This window comes from Haemaphysalis longicornis, unplaced genomic scaffold, assembly GCF_048455015.1.
Source record: "Haemaphysalis longicornis isolate Haplotype H1 unplaced genomic scaffold, Haemaphysalis longicornis Haplotype H1 scaffold_7, whole genome shotgun sequence".
NCBI lineage: Eukaryota > Metazoa > Arthropoda > Arachnida > Ixodida > Ixodidae > Haemaphysalis > Haemaphysalis longicornis.
This window is the reverse complement of record NW_027526422.1, coordinates 4,595,811-4,611,575: the sequence shown is the minus strand read 5'-3', so window position 1 is coordinate 4,611,575 and position 15,765 is coordinate 4,595,811. Positions and strand designations below refer to the sequence as shown.

Below are 15,765 nucleotides of genomic sequence, written 5' to 3'. Positions count from 1 at the left end.
GGCATCGCTTGTATCTTTAAAAAGCGCGCCTTTTTCACCAACTTCTCTTGCTTGTCATGTGCTGCCATACTTCGGAAATACTTTTCTTGCGCCGATGCCTCTTTTTATTTTTCTGATTTACTTCAGCGGCGCGCCGGCTATCGCTTGCGCATCTGCTAACGAGGGGGCGCGCTGGGTATTGCCCATCGAGTACCCGGGCGCCTCTCGCTTCTTGCGCCTGCCACAGACCAAGGTTACCTGCAAAACTGGTGAGGCTCTTTTCTTTTTTTTTTTTTTTTTTATGAGCGGTGTGCCATCGATCGCTCCCGCATCCGGCCGCGCCGCTTCCTGCTTTTTGCGCCCGTGAAACTGATGTCTATCTGATTTGATTCACTCAAAAGGTGCCGGCTTGTTACCCTCTCGTTTTTATTTACAATTTTTCTTGTGTAACGCTATAATAAACCACATGTATGTAACAACACATAATTTTTGGTCGCTTTACGGTCACCCAAAAAAATTTGATTATTTTTTTTTTCGATTTAGATTCGTACATAGAATTTAAATCAGCAATAAAAAAATCTACCCTCAAAGGGTTAAGCATCGATAAAAGCAATATAAAGAGAACACAGAAATTTGGTGTTAAAACACCTTTGAAGAAAACTGAAAAAGTGCACAAATTTCGTTGTCTCTTAAGGGCGCTGGCCCCTTAACGAGATGAATGCCAAGTCTGCTCTGAGGAGGAGGGAAGGAGGGGGCACCCACCTCGACGCCGACGCTCTGGCAGTGCTGCTTGCGGTCCTCGTAGATGGCCATGATGGCGTCCCGGGCCTTGGCCACATTCTCCTTGTCGCCCGTGATGGTCACCTCATCGTCCTCCCGGTCAATGCGGATGCGCGTGCTCGTGTCCCGCTCCAGGGACTTGACCGTGTTCCCGTTGGGGCCCGCCACGAACGGGTGGTACATGCGCGGGATGCGCAGCTTCTCCACCCCGTGCTTGGACTGCGCACACACAGCCCGGCCCACTTCAGCTACACATTGAACAGCATGGACTACCGCTTCCACAAGCTGGTAGGAAGGCTGATGGTTTACACCAATTATGATAACACAGACAGCCCGTAGGTAAAGCAGAGTTAAATTTCAGCTACAACAGCATTTCACAGTTCCCACGCTAAGAGTCATACTGTTACCGCACTCCGCACACCTGCAACAAGTGATCACACACACAAAACACAAGTTTGGTTCATTTGAAAGACTGCCTTGCTAGAATCATGCTAAGACTACATTTAACGCACACTTCGCTCAAATAAGCTACATAATTAGGAGAAAATGGAATGGCCATGTGACCTACTCGCTCATTTCCCACAACAGATCCTATAATGTCATATGCACAGCTGTGCGATTGGCCGAACCTGGCAAAATGAAACGCGCATATTAGGCAGGGCTTAATTATAAGCTTGCCGAACGAGCTGAATGTAATACATGTTCATTTTACAGCAGTAAAAATGGTGGGGTAAACAATGAAGTTACCCATGAGAACTGCTGTTGGTACTGGGCGCACTATGCTTGTTTTAGCTGCACAGCTGTTCGCCGTTTTGGAGTTGACGCTGGCCAATTGGCGTAAGCGACATTGTCTTGCGTGGCCCAGTTTGTCGAGCATACCCCATTTTTCACGAAACGATTACTTTCTACCATAACAAAAACAAGCCAGGTGCAAACACGGTCAAAAACAAAGCAACGGCGGACAACGGTACACAGTCAAGTATGGTGGCACCATCTGGGGGAACAGACAGTACACAGAGCTGCAGAGCCTAATGATGCACTGATAGTTCTTTTAAAACCCACCCTTGTAAGACATCACGAAAACACACGATTTGGCGGGAGAATCAATCAAAATTTTAACCTAATTTGGCTAATTTCTCAGCGACTACGGAATTGTTTGTTGCCGGACAAGTGCTGGTGGCACTATAAAACACTAAATGTTTCGAATAAAACACACTTGTATTTTGTCTGCATGGCCCCTTTAAAAAAGGATGCAGCAACTGGCCTGCGCACCTGCAATACATTAGTAGAGGCAACTTGCACTGGCACTGCTCTCGCTTCTTTGAGCCACTCAGCTTGCCTTGATTAACCTTTCTCCTAACCATCTGCCCAAAACGCCAGCGTTTGCCGAGGCACCGTTTTTGCGATTAACAAGGTCAGCCACATTTCAATCTTCCCCTCAGCCCAGCTCCCCACAACTGCACCAGTACCTTTTCCTCGGAGATCTTCTGTATTTCGTTGCGCGCCTTGTCGATGGCCTCCTTGGTGCCGCTGATCGTGATCACATCCGAGGTGTCGTCCGTCCGTGGGACTGAGATCTTGGTGGCCGTGGCTTGTTCCAGTTCGTTGAGTTTCTTGCCATTTTTGCCAAGGATGAAGCGGTGATGTTCCTTGGGGATTTGGATCGTTCCCTGAGCCTGCGTGCACACACCGCCACAACACGATTGAGCTCCCCGAAACACCGCTGCGTGCAGTCAAACTGGAACTGCCAGTAGAACTTTCTCCATTAAAACTACCAGAAAGCTGGATACTAGACAAGGCCTTTTTTAGGCATTTAATGCCTCGAAAATACACGTATAGTTTTGAACCTCCCCCACAAAAAGTAAAGCAAGTAAAGCCTGAAGCCCTTACACAGTTATTCTCAGTACACAGTTAAACCACTCCACAATGAATGCCATTTCAACAAAGTTCCAACTACAAAAAAGGATTTCCAATTCCCTGTCAGTCACCCGTGAGGACACTGAAGTGATTTGTAAACATTGAGGGATTACTAGCGCAAATGTAGTCCGGAGTCCATAGGCCATGTTTCGACCACTCTGAGCGCGTTTACACGGATTAGTTTAGTAGAAAAATCAATTCAGAAATTCTGTCCTCCTCTCTGCACTCTTGCCCATTTTCTGTGGCGTTTTCGTGTGACGTCAGGAGGAGATGAGATGGCAATTGGCTGCACTACTGCACGGCTTGCCGACCTTCCGACAGAGTCAGCCGGCCAAGCATTGAGACCGCCGGCCGCCGACGGGTCGTCGCAATTAGTTCGCTCAGTTGAAATGAAGCCACGACACGATTGTGAATGGAAGAATGTGCCCTTCTTTACTTTGTTAGTTTGTACACTGTATCAAGCTCCGAGTCCAGGTCGCTCCACACAAGCGCTGCACAAGTGCACATGCGACGCTTCACTGACTGGTACACTAGTAGGAAAATCTAAGGCTACTTGAAGGCGGGAGAAGAGTCAGCGGTCAATATAGGTACTAACGAAATAAAATCAACTTAAGGGGAGACACTGCTCTTAAAAAAACTTTTTTAATTTTTGAGTAAACTCTGTGAAACTTGTCAGACTTGTTGCTTTTCCTCCACTGATTCTAAATATGGCATTATTTTTTTTGTTGGTCAATTAGGTCCCGAGATAATTACAGGTAATTAACCATTTTTGGAGGAACAATAGACAAAACTGTGTTGGTAAAAAAACTTTAATCTTTACATTTTCCAACACCATGAACACTGGTGAGTGCAATAAGACAATCAGTTCTTTTATGCGTCGCTTGGAACTAATTTTACAGCTCATTAAACCTTGGTGGCAACACTGGCAAGGAGCCATTTTGAGTGCCAACTTCAAACACTGAAGTTTCAAACACCGGGCGAGTCAAACTTCAAACACCGGGCGAGTACTGCGGCGTCTACCTCGTCGGTCACGTCTACGCGAACCTCGTGTCGCACGCCGTGTCCACCTCGCCGGTCAGGGACGAGTCGCCGTACAGTGCCGTCTACACCGACGCGTACTCGGGCGACGGAATCGTGGTCGTCACCCTCTACCTCGCGCTAAACATCTCGCGCAACAACGTCGTCGAATACGTGGACGCGGCGATGGAGAGTGTGGCCAGGCGCGTAAAGCCCTCGGACCCGGTCGTGGTTGTTGGGGACTTTAACGTGGACGTGCGAAAGGGCGGTGAGTGGTTGCTGGAATACATGCTCGCCAACCACTCCATGACGTGCCTACCGCTAGAGGCTCCCACCACCATCAACGGCAGCTACATCGACCTGGCCTTTGCGAGGAACTGTCTGATACGCGCGGTCTTGCAACAACTCTTGACCGTACATTTCAGTGACCACAAGGCGGTCATAATGACCGTCAACTACAACGACAACACCAACAAGTGCTGAATAAAGAATACTGTCGTTTCACTTTACTTGCGTGTGTGTGTGATCTCCTAGAACATACACTTTAATTCACCAAGATTTCCAGAGAACGACTAACGGGGTGTGTGAATCCCCACTTGATCACGCGGGGGTGTTAAATGCAACTAACGGGCGAATGCCAACACAGTTCAACATAACTCCCCCTCATAGCATCACCCGTGCATTCGCACTTCCCCATGCTCCCCTTCGGGGAAATGCGGGTGTTTCTTCTTCTTTCCCGCTTTATAGAATAATTACTGACTTATCAACTGGATAAACGATAAAAAGTGTGGTAATTTGAGCCAGTCTACGCAGTGCAAGCAAAACTGGGAGCTTGACAAATTCACTTCAGTGTCCCTTCCATGCACAAAAATGTCCTTCTCAAGGGTCAATCGTCATAGGTGCTTTCTGCAAGTGAACCAGCTCCCAACGTCACAGCACTGCAAGCCATTGCCCCGCCAGGTGCCACTGCTCAATGGCGATAACAATGCAGCCCTCAACTTGCAAAAGGGAACAAAACTGCACCTCAGTACCCAGCCTGGCACAGCGATGTGAACATGAGTTTATGCAAGAGTAATACGACTGGTGAGTGTGGCACTGCCAAGTAATAAGTGCAAGTTTCTCCGAATTAATAATGAATGTAGAAATTGGGAGCCTAGTAGAAAATGCTCACTATGGTGATGCATTCCCACCAGGGGCTTAGCCAGAGGGGTGTTTTGGTGTCAGTACACTTTCAGAGCACCGCATGCTCCCCCGCCACCCACCTGTGTCTGCAGGGCGCGCATCACCTGGGCGCGTGCGAGGGCCACGTTGCGCTCGCGCCCCGTCACCAGCACGGTGAGCGAGTGGTCGCGCGACGAGCTCACTTCGATGGTGGTCTGGGTGTCCCGCATGATGTCCGCACAGATCTTGGCCTGCTCCCCCAGCTCCCCGAAGCGCTGCGAGCTCGTCTCCCGGAAACGGCGCTCCTCGCTCGGCACGTGGAAGATCTGGGTGATGACGGAAGACTTGACGTGCATCCTGTGGTTCCACTGGCCCATGGCCCCGCCGCCCGCGCCGTTGCCGCTGGCCTCCAGGGGCGCCTCCTTCTCCGGCAGGGCGGGGAACACCTCGTCGTAGCTGAAGGCAGCCCCCCCACTCCCCTCCCCGGCACCCCCGCCGGGGGAGGGCTGCTGCTGCTGCTGCTGCAAGTCCGCGTTCATCCTGTGGCTGGTGGGGACTTGTCCAGAGTCTGACAGTACAGCTGCACGTCAGGGGAAGAGGAGAGGGCAAGGCATGTTTCACCAACCCTGCCGGGGCTAGTGGTGCTGGGCTTGCACCAAAGGCAACTGTGGTTCAGGAGGAAAGACCATGTTTCATGCCTCTCTCGGGTTCTCTTTTAAAAACAACTAGGCCTCGTTTATTTCTCTTTGATGTTGAAGAGGGCGTCGCAAAGTGCCCAGGGCGAGCCAAGGCCCTATTTAAAATTTTACTCCACCGTCGCCCCTTTCCTGAATGCCTGTTCTCATTGGCTTTCGTCGCAAGGACTGGAAGCCAATAGAAAAGGTTACTTTTGATGCCATCTTGGTAGGCACACAACTGATAAAATGAAGATAACTGCCATTCTGTTTTAAGCCGACTCCCATGTCTTACACTTTCCCACTTACATTCTGTTGCTAACTGCTTCAGTTTCCAACTTCGGTGGCGAACTGCAAACAGATTACTGTTTCAATTTGGGATGGTTTAACAGGGACACTCAGTTTAATTCCTTACTTAGTCACTAGTAAAAGTATATTTCTTATGCCACACCTCTTACATACATCATGCATCTTCACATTTTATGAGCACCTTTTACTCAGCTACAACCATTCATCTCTGTAGAATCTACACACTAGAAGTGGAAGACCTTGTACAAGTGAGTGTCCTTGTATTTTGGCTCGGAGAGGCCTGCAGCCTACAAAAATTGATAGATTGATTGTGGGGTTTAACGTGCCGAAGCAACGCAGGCAATGAGGCGCGCCGTAGTGGAGGGCTCCGGATTAATTTTGACCACCTGGGGATCTTTAACATGCGCCAAAATCTCGAACACATAGGCATTTTTGCTAGTCCACAGAAAAGGTTAATTCGTGCCTTTTTATGGTAAGCAGACATTCTGTATCATTTCTATACACTAATACCTAGTCATAGCACATCACTATCATCACCAGCCTCTTTACCCACCGCAAGACACCTCAGCCACTTAAAACCCCTATTGCACAATGTCCAAATCAATTCTAACAGCCTTCTCCCAACCCTCCAGGTGCCGAGCATTGAGCACCGTTCCCAGGAGACGAGCTTGCGGCGCTTCGGGGAGCTGGGGAAGATCTGTGCGGGCATCATGCGGTAGCCCCTTAGTCCACGTAACGCCAGTGCTCCGCTTTACCTGCCCAGCTCTACTTGGAGCTTTGTCTTCTACGTGAGCTTGTCCCCTAACCCAGGACGCTCAACTACTACTGTGGTCCATTTCACAGCGCACAGGGATGGCCCAAGTTTCCTTTCCAGTGGTTGGCCAGGCGTCAAGTTTCTGCCTGCATGTCATCACTGCCAGTGTGCAATTGCGCATCTTTCTTTCCGGCGACAGAGGTAGCCCGCCCTTGATTATCTGAAAGTGCTAGTTGAATGAACCCCCAGCCCATACTAATTCCACAACAAATTTTTTTTCTCACAGCACCAATGAATTTCATACCTGTCCCCATCTCCAATTTGTCACCAAGGCCAAAGGTGGGCCTTCCTGTGCATTTGCTATTGCCTTCTATTTCTTCGCATTCATCTTAAACGCTACTGCAACAGAGCTAGCTCATACTTGACGGGGTCGACATTCTGTTGTGTGGGTGTTCAGAACTGTGGACCCTCGACATGCAAACTATGCCTAGCCATTTCGAAACACGAGCTTGGCAAATAGGCCAGCTGCAGTTACAGGTGTCTCTGGAGCATCCCTCCTCAAGTTGTGACGAACAGGAAAAGTTGCCCACCATAGCTTCCCCCTGTAAGCGCAACACATCGGTCACCATGGACGCACTTGCAAAGGGCCAGATGTAGCTACGTCGGCGACACTGCAAAATTCACACGCAACAAAACGGGCGATGCCTGACCGTCACTAGGAATTACCCACATGGCCGACTCACAGTCAACTCTTCGGTACACAGGCGATTCTGTGCAGACGGGAGCAGCTATGTTTAATATAAACTCGGCTTCTTGCGCTTTTTTTCTTTTTTTCCCCCATCTACACTGTTATTCTGCTAGCAGACATTCTTGCTCAATCTTGCCAATGTCTATGCCACATATCCTTTAATGCAACTCCCTGACCCGACAAAATAAATGGCTGTTTGCTTAGAACAGGATTTCACTACATGAACACATTCACCTCTGCTCGTCAAGCAATAAACTAGAAGGAAACAGCGATGTCGCACACCATGAAGTTTCAACCTTCAATCAGTTTGATTAATCAACATTCCTGAAATAAATAATGCTGTAAACATTGCCAAGCCAGTTGGACACGCTTCCCTACAGCTTACTGTGGAAGCATTCAACAATGAATTCGTACAATACGGATTCGTGCAATCCTGCGTTTTTGTGCCATTTCACGCATATAAACTTGTGGTTACAGCTCTGGAGATATTAAAAACTATAAACTAGACCACAGCTCTGGACTGAAAAAAACGGCATAGCCTTTTATGCAGTATTTTTTCGTTCACAAACACTCTTCCCAACTTCAGTTGAGTGGCTAAGCTGTCCAACTGTCGTGCTTGCCAGCCTAGCGGCCACACGTACCAGCCACAGCACAGCAGCCACACGCGTTTTTTTTTTTACCTCGTTTGTGCTGCCTGATACGACAAAGGTAAGACTTCAAAAAGGATTGGCAAAAAAAATGCAAGCTTCAACAAGAAAACTGCATGCAAACAGCCAGTAAGTGGGTTTTTCTGCAAGGGTTGCTAGAAACTACCGGTCACAAGGATAAAATTCTCTGTGGAAATCAATGAAGGATGCATGATTTTAACACATGCATTTCACAGCTTCAGTACATAAGCATGAAGCGGGCTAAAACGCTTGAATAGTCTCAACTTGACAGCAGTGCCAGCTGCACTGCTTACTGGCAGTATCACACGGTGACTTGAGATGTGCCCACAAACAGGCATATCAAAGGTATCTGACAAAATTTACAAGCAATAAATTGCGAAAATAGTTCACATTTAGGTTCTTAAAAGGTTGTTCAAGCAGTTGAAATAAAGCAAACAACCCCTTACAAGGACACTGAAATGAGTTTGTCAAACTATGGTTCAGGCCTGTATTCCATAGACCAGCTCAAATAAACATAACCTTTCACCATTTACCCAGGCCCTAAAGCAGTATTTAATTTATAAAGGCAGAAAGACAAAATACCGTGCACCATCTGCACAACTACAGCAGTTAAATGCAATGTTTTTGCAATTGATTGCATAATACCCAAGTTTTGAATTTCGAGCATATAAAATTGCAGTTGTGCCTTTTTTTTTTTCATGTAATCTCACGGCAGCTGTGAGAATTACCACCGGGAAATTCTCACGGCAGTTTCTATAAAAGCTGGTTGGCCTAAAATTTGCTGAAACAATATTACATCCCAACGTGACCTAACATAACATAACCTCACTGAACTTAGCGTAACCGAACCAAGTGCATCATAAAATACTCAAATCCAGCCCAACTGCAACAAACCTAACCTAACCCATTCCAACAACACAGAACACAACCTTCAAATGCAATTCAATCCATTCTAGAAGTCTTCTACGTCGATCTCTTGATATAGTAAAAACCAGAGTAAAGAAAAAAGCATTAACAAAATCATGATGCCCGAAAAATTCTAAAAGAAAAAAAAAATCATCGCAATGTCGGACTCGAAATTGAGCCTTCTCGTTTAAAACGAACCACTATTTCACAGCGCTACGTGGCAGCTGCAAGCATCGTTTCTTAGGGAATATTTATCCCATAGGATCTCCGTGTAGCATGCTTAGCCAGTAAAGAGGCGACTGCCGTGAGAAATTTCTGACAGTAATTCTCACGGTTGCCGGGATAACAGACACTACCTTTTTTTCAGGAAGAACTTGTTTGCTACGGGCTTATGTGCCAGGATGTAGTTGTAACTGCGGCAAAGGGTAGAGGTTGGGCCCCTTGGCGATGCATGAACAGGACTAAAAGCAGTAGAAGACAAGGACGGAAATGAGAGACTCTCCATTTTGATATACTACGCATGTGCGCACTAGCAAATGTCCTCTTTCCGGTAAGAACACAGAGGATGTGTTCACCGGCTCCAACTATCTCGTGAATTAGCCTGTCTGGTTTTGCCGATTATGACACCAAAAAACGCATTTCCTCGCATGTGCTCTGATAGTTGGCCAGCCACCCATTACGCTATTTCTCACGTTGGCCCAATGTTCACGAAAGCGGTCATCCTGTCCACAAGAAAGAGGAATTTCTTACACAGCAGTTTCTATACAGTTTACATACTGGCTTGGCTGTGTGTTGGAACGTTGGCTGTATTGGAATGCTAACTCCGTTTATAGGGGGCAGAGAAGCACCTCTAATGTTGGCCCTACGCATTTCAAGAAGCGCACGAGTAGAAATAGTTCTCGCAAGCTTTTATTTTACATTTACATGTCCCTGCTGCCGCTGTGTTTGTTCAAAAAAATGCTTAGGCAAGCTCCTCCAATCCCATTTTGCCACAAATTCTAGTGCGGGTCATCAATCCTGTTTTCATGCCTTTAGCATTTTCCGTGTCCATGAGAAACTGCGAGAGGTGTATTTGTATTCACGACACTAATATATTACTTTAGGCCGACATGCTTGTGTCCCTTTAAAAAACAACAACCAGTACATGAAACTCAACGCACAAGTTTGACCTATCTAGGCATGGTGGTAGCCACACGTTAAAACTATACTGTGTGTGCACTGGGCTCTCTCTCAACTGAAGGGCGGCGCTTCCAGAGTGGCAGCACTGACGCCATTTGTACAGCTGCATTCTGCCGGGCGGGCAGTGCATTCTCAAATGCAAAATGTGGTTTGCGGCGTGGTGTTACAAGAAGGGTCTTTTTCCAGTGAGATTCATTAGTTTGCAAATGCTTCGTAGTAAGAAGTAGCAAGCATTGTTTTCGCTTCAAAATTCTGGAATGCGCTGTTCACGCTTCCTGCAACTGTAGGCCAGAAGCACACTGGACAACAAAAGCAAGCACAGTGTAGTTGGGTGGTATTTTTTTGTTTTCCTGTTTTGAAGCGAAGACAAGAGCAGTGCTTGAAGACAAATTAGCAAAGAAGTTATCGAAGATGGGGCTCATCAGAACCGAATCTGTCGCGCCCGTTGCATTTCCAGTGGGGACGGTGCAGCCTCAAAGCTTTCACTTCACACCTCGACACATGCTTGAAATGTTCAGTAATTCAGCTAGTCAGTGTGCTAATGGACGAGACGAACCAAACTGGGCACCCCACCTCAGCCAGGGCTACTTCGAGCGTTTTGAGGTGAACGTGTGTACACGCAATGCCGCTTGTCAGGTAACTGTGGGCATCAAGCTCTTCCGTTGCCTTCGACTGTTCTCTAATGACCAAGCGTGTTCCAAGATAACGTAAAGCTTGACGTTGGGCTTGTTGGGTACACAATTTGACTACTTCAGAAGCAGCGCAGGGATGAAGACGTATGGAGTGCCAAACTACAGCACTTTTGTTTAACTTGCCTCTGCACTGTTTCTGAAGTAGTCGAAGTGTGTTCCATGATCTTGTTCTGCCTAAAATTTCCCCTCCATCAGTGGGATCCTTGTCGCCCCAGGTAGAACCTGTGTCATTGTCGTCACACCTAATTTTGCCTCATACACACCCTGCGATCATTTCCACCCTGACCATTTGCATAATCGCTCAGCTTCATTGCATTGGGAGATCAGGTGAAAGACAGTCGTGCATCTGACGCATCAGAATACTGTTGCCAGAGTAGCTTGCCGTCTCAAGAAGCGCATTGCCGGCCTGGGTGGCACAGTAAAACCAGCACCTCGTCTCGCACCCCACCACCATGGGTGGAGAAATTTTCCTCACTCGAGCCACGGTTGTTTGAAGCACCTCATAAGGAAATCGGCGCATGGGGATGACACCAAGTTAGCATAATCTCTGCTTTTCACACGTGTCCAACCATACACATGGAGCCGATGCTGCCGTGCAGGTAGCATCATAGTGTGGTTGAGTAGCTGGTGCACACACCCTATTCGCCGCGAGCTCGACATGTAGGTGGCGACAGCGTCGCGCTGCTAGTGTGGATGCTCCGCTGAGCGGCCCGTAAGAATGCACACTGTGGGCGTGCTTCGTGCCTTTTTCTCGCCGTATGTGCGCACGAAAGGTGCAAACAAGAGTGGTATGCTGTAGTTTGGTTCCTCAACGTTCAATGTATAGCACGGAAGCGGCAGTCAGTTTTCATTACTACGCCAAAAAAAGCGACGACTCATCGGGAATCTCAGAATGGCCGTAATTGTGACAATGAACTTGTACGCTGTGGCTCGTAGCAAGCCCGATCTTTCCAGACTATGGCTTTGATCCTTCAATAAAAGCATAAATAGAAACAAATCAGGTAGCCCCGATCTCTGAAATTCAGTTTACAACGGCAGTCTCAATCGCTTTCACTGGTAGCATGACGCATTCTTGCATTTGTGGGATGGCCTGAAATGGTGACATTACTTAACTGCCCCGAAATTCTTTATAAGAGCTTACGATATTTTTTGTGTGTTCAAAAGGCAACATAAGATTACTGAATTTTGATCAGTGCAGAGATATAAATGTAACCGCTCTAACGGGTCTTTTAAATGAAATTTTAGCGACTCTGAAGGAAGGTTTGATGAATAACGGTTTCGGATCACTTATTTACGGCTTTCGTCGCAAGTGAACTTGCGAATTGAATTGTCAACGCACGCAGTACCAGCAACATATCATGTTTAGCTAGGTTTTCGCAAAGTGACAAGCAGGTTTACAGTTTTTTAAGTTTCTGGGACCTCACAGTGAGCACAAATTTTCTGTTACGGCTGCCCTGTTGACCATTTGCGTTCCTTTTAAAAGGTGCCTGCAACAGCGAGATGTGTTTGCATTCTTGCGCATAAGGTCGCTTACGAACCCTAAAGATGGCAATAAATGAAGTTGCGCTGTTGCAGATGTAGTAAAACATTTCCTTTTTATTTCTCGTTGCGAATCAGCGCAACGGGTTCCCGGTAACTACTGTTTTGTAAACTGAATATCGCCTTTGTCTTGGCATTTACTTCTTGAAGATTGGTTAAAAAATAAAATTCTGTGCAAAACCTTTTTTTTTTTTTTCGGGAAGTGGGGGGGGGGTCCTGCCAACGTTGCAAGAGCAGCGAGAAGAGAACGCATGTAACGCGAAAAGCCAAACTATGGGCCAAACCCCCCTTTGGTCCGAGATTGTCCAGGAATTGTGGCTCGCCTTTTTCAAAACTGTATAGAAAGCAAGCATCGTGGGAAAAAATTTAAAAAACTGCGAGTGATGGCACACACCCCTCACATATGTGGGCAACAACGTGCATTATATTACGCGTTTTCTCCTCTTTCTTTAAACTTAGGTCCACCTTAAGAGGTTAAGACGTGACCATATTAGGCATTTGGTTATGCTGAGTGAGCTTCTGGACAAGGTGATTCATGTCGGATTTGAAAATGATATATATGAAAATGACACGTGGAATGCCACATATGACAGATGCAAACTCACAACTGCTTAATTTTACCGAAAAATCCCCCCTAAATACTTTTGCGCATCCATAGAAACGTATTTTAAATAATACGTAAAATTAGCAACTCGATACAGTTGAATAAATGTTTATTCCTCCTCCTTAGTATAAACAACGGCTGTCCAAAAATGGTATTTATTTTAGAAAAGGTACGGGAAGGACACGACCACACAGGCGCTTGCGGATGTAAAATACGTGTCCGGTAACGTATGGGCGATAGCGCACGGGTCATGTGCAGTGTAAATGTTTTTGTTTGTTTCTTCTTTCTATAAGGACACAGCGCAATTTTACAAGGGTGTGGAATTTGCACGCATATGCACAGGTCTTGTCGCTTCTTACCCGTTTCGCGTGCTAAACTTTTATCCTTTAAATAATCACCACGCCACCTTCAAAAAGAACCCTTCGACGTTCCCGAAACGGCAGACGACTGCACTCAACAATACGAAAAGTGCAATGTGTGGAAGCAATGTTCACACTCAAGCGGTGACCACGGCGAAGATGTTTCGTGGAATGAAACCAGCGCATTAACCCTCAACGGCCGTTGATTATTGCGTTTCTAGAGGAAATGTGCAAGCTGAGGTAACTATGCCATTGCTTACTGCCAGACGAGCACACATATTGGTTGTTTTGTCGTGTGCAGCACGCGTCTTGCGCCGCACGCAATGTGAAAAAGCAGACGACGCGAGAGTGCCATCCACACTAGGAGCGGTTGGTCCCGCCGCCGCCAGGGGCCGACTGTGTTCGGGCTCGGGGCGAATAGGCACATACAGTAATTGTAGGGCTCCTTCACCTTGGTTGGGATGTCAACATGCCAACCCCTCGACCAGCCCTAAGCTCCGAGGCATAGCACATCCCCACGTAAATGCAACGCCAACAGCCGATTCGAAGGACCACGCAATGCCTGGCCACGTGCATTGGCAGCATGCTCTGCATTCTGCTCTCAAGAGCCACCAGCAAGCAAGCCCAGGCAGCTCTGCACAGACACCCCTGCAAAGGCTAAGCCTCTAGCCATCAAGCGATGACAGTATTATGGCTCCATAGACGAAGACTGTACTGCACAAAACTCAAAGGAATGCTTAATGCTTTCACATGCACCACTCAACAAGACGTGCTCACGTCTCTTTTTGGCCTGGCAATGCCCGAATGGCGTAAATAGACCCCGTTCCTAGCAATCGCCCAGTGGACAGGGCAGAAAGACGTCACTCTTTGAAATGCCTGGCTTCTTCCCACACCACTCGTCCATCACTGGACACCACAATGGGGCCATTGCAAACAGGCAGCACAATGCAAATGCTCAAACAAACGAATCAACTTTACATGCGTTAGTAGCAGTCTGGAGAACCTGCTTTCGGCGAAAACGCGCTTCACATACATAGAAAGGGTTGAAACTGATGGCCCATCTTACCTAAACCATTAAACGACGTCAAACACGCAACGCATACACAGCTATGTTCAAGTAGTTTTTCCTTCAATACCGCTCTGCAATGCAGTGTTTTAGTATCAAAGCTGTGGCAAGACTGGGCATCGATTTAGCAACGGCGCCTGTACAGCATGCGGTGGCAACGTACGCCCGTCACTACTGGCGTGCTTTTGCAGAAACCTGCCAGTGCAATAAAACGGCAGAAGCAAGCAATCGAGTGAACTTTGGTGCGGATAGTTCGCAGCCCCTGATGTCGCCCTTCCAAAGCGTGTTATAATCGGAACGGGCGCCTCGCCTAAACAATCGTAGTTTAGACCGCCCTAGGGAGGCGAAACCAAAATTGCGTACGTGCATGAGCGTGGGCAACGGAGCCGCTATCGCACAATTTGGCCGCCGATCCCGAAAACGATGCCAGGAAGATGAATCTGAACAGCGAGCGGGCCCGCAGGCGCCGCGAGCCACGCTTTCCTCTCGCACCGCACGCTCGGTCAACCGGCCTCGACTGCCACCGCGATGCTACGTGCCACGCGAGATCGCGATGCAAGCTTGCATATTCCAAACCGCACGCGCTTGCCCCGAAAATGCCCTAGCTTGCCCAGGAGGAAGAAAAAGAAGCCACCTAGAGCGCGATGGAAAGATCGCCCTGAGGACAGCAGCAGATTAATGTTGACCGGATTCGCAACATGCCTCCGAGCCAGGGCGACAGCGGCGAGCGACTGGTGCCAACGTGGCCGCAGTATTGCTGCCCCCGAGATCGAACAATCATTCTCGGGAGGCTTCGTTCTCCTTCGCACGAGCAGGCTCTCGAAGCAAAAGCGTTTCTACGCAATAAGGCTGCTGCGATGCAACGGTTCTAAGCCTATTCCCCAATATCCGTCGACGTGTCATCGACTCCGAGGCCTCCGGGAAAACGACAACATGACACCACGCGAGGGGGCTTCCACCGATAAAGGCCGCTACTCATCAGCTCACCCAAACGTCACTAGTGGGTCATTAAGCGCATAAACGGAGCAAAAACGCGTCCTTACCGTACTGTATCCGTGAAAGGCCGTCCTGTGAAGAAACTGTTACGGTAGCCGCTCCAGCCTGTCTCCTCCAATTGGCTGCGAAATAAACAGCGGGCGACGGAATAAAGCGGAGCACCACCAGCAGACGGGAAAGGAACGGCCTTTACGCAACTATTCCAAGCGCGGAAACTCGCAAACAGATCGTCAGAGGAGAGAAAAAAATACGTACCCGGGCCGAGAAGACAAAATCTACGAGGTGCAGACTTCGTCGGCTGAGCTCGCCTCTCGAGCTACGCGAGCGTGAGCACCAGGAAGCGGCCGCTCCGATTGGTCGCCAGCGCTTCCATGTGGCGGCGGCTGACCAATCAGGCCCGCCAGGCACAGGTTTTTA

At 48.1% G+C, this 15,765-nt stretch overlaps 1 protein-coding gene across 1 annotated transcript in view; it reads right to left on the bottom strand.

Moving 5' to 3' along the window:
• The window catches only part of Dp1 (satellite-binding protein 1 Dp1), a 34,075-nt gene extending 18,317 nt beyond the window's left edge, over positions 1–15,758 (bottom strand). Inside the window, exons 1-5 of the mRNA XM_077675759.1 lie at positions 15,604–15,758; positions 15,396–15,470; positions 4,956–5,434; positions 2,229–2,435; positions 742–978 (exon numbers count right to left, since the gene is read on the bottom strand). Of these exons, the coding sequence (XP_077531885.1) occupies positions 742–978; positions 2,229–2,435; positions 4,956–5,393 (882 nt within the window). The 5' untranslated portion in view covers positions 5,394–5,434; positions 15,396–15,470; positions 15,604–15,758. The remainder of the gene's footprint in view (positions 1–741; positions 979–2,228; positions 2,436–4,955; positions 5,435–15,395; positions 15,471–15,603) is intronic.
• Between the last annotated feature and the right edge of the window lie 7 nt (positions 15,759–15,765).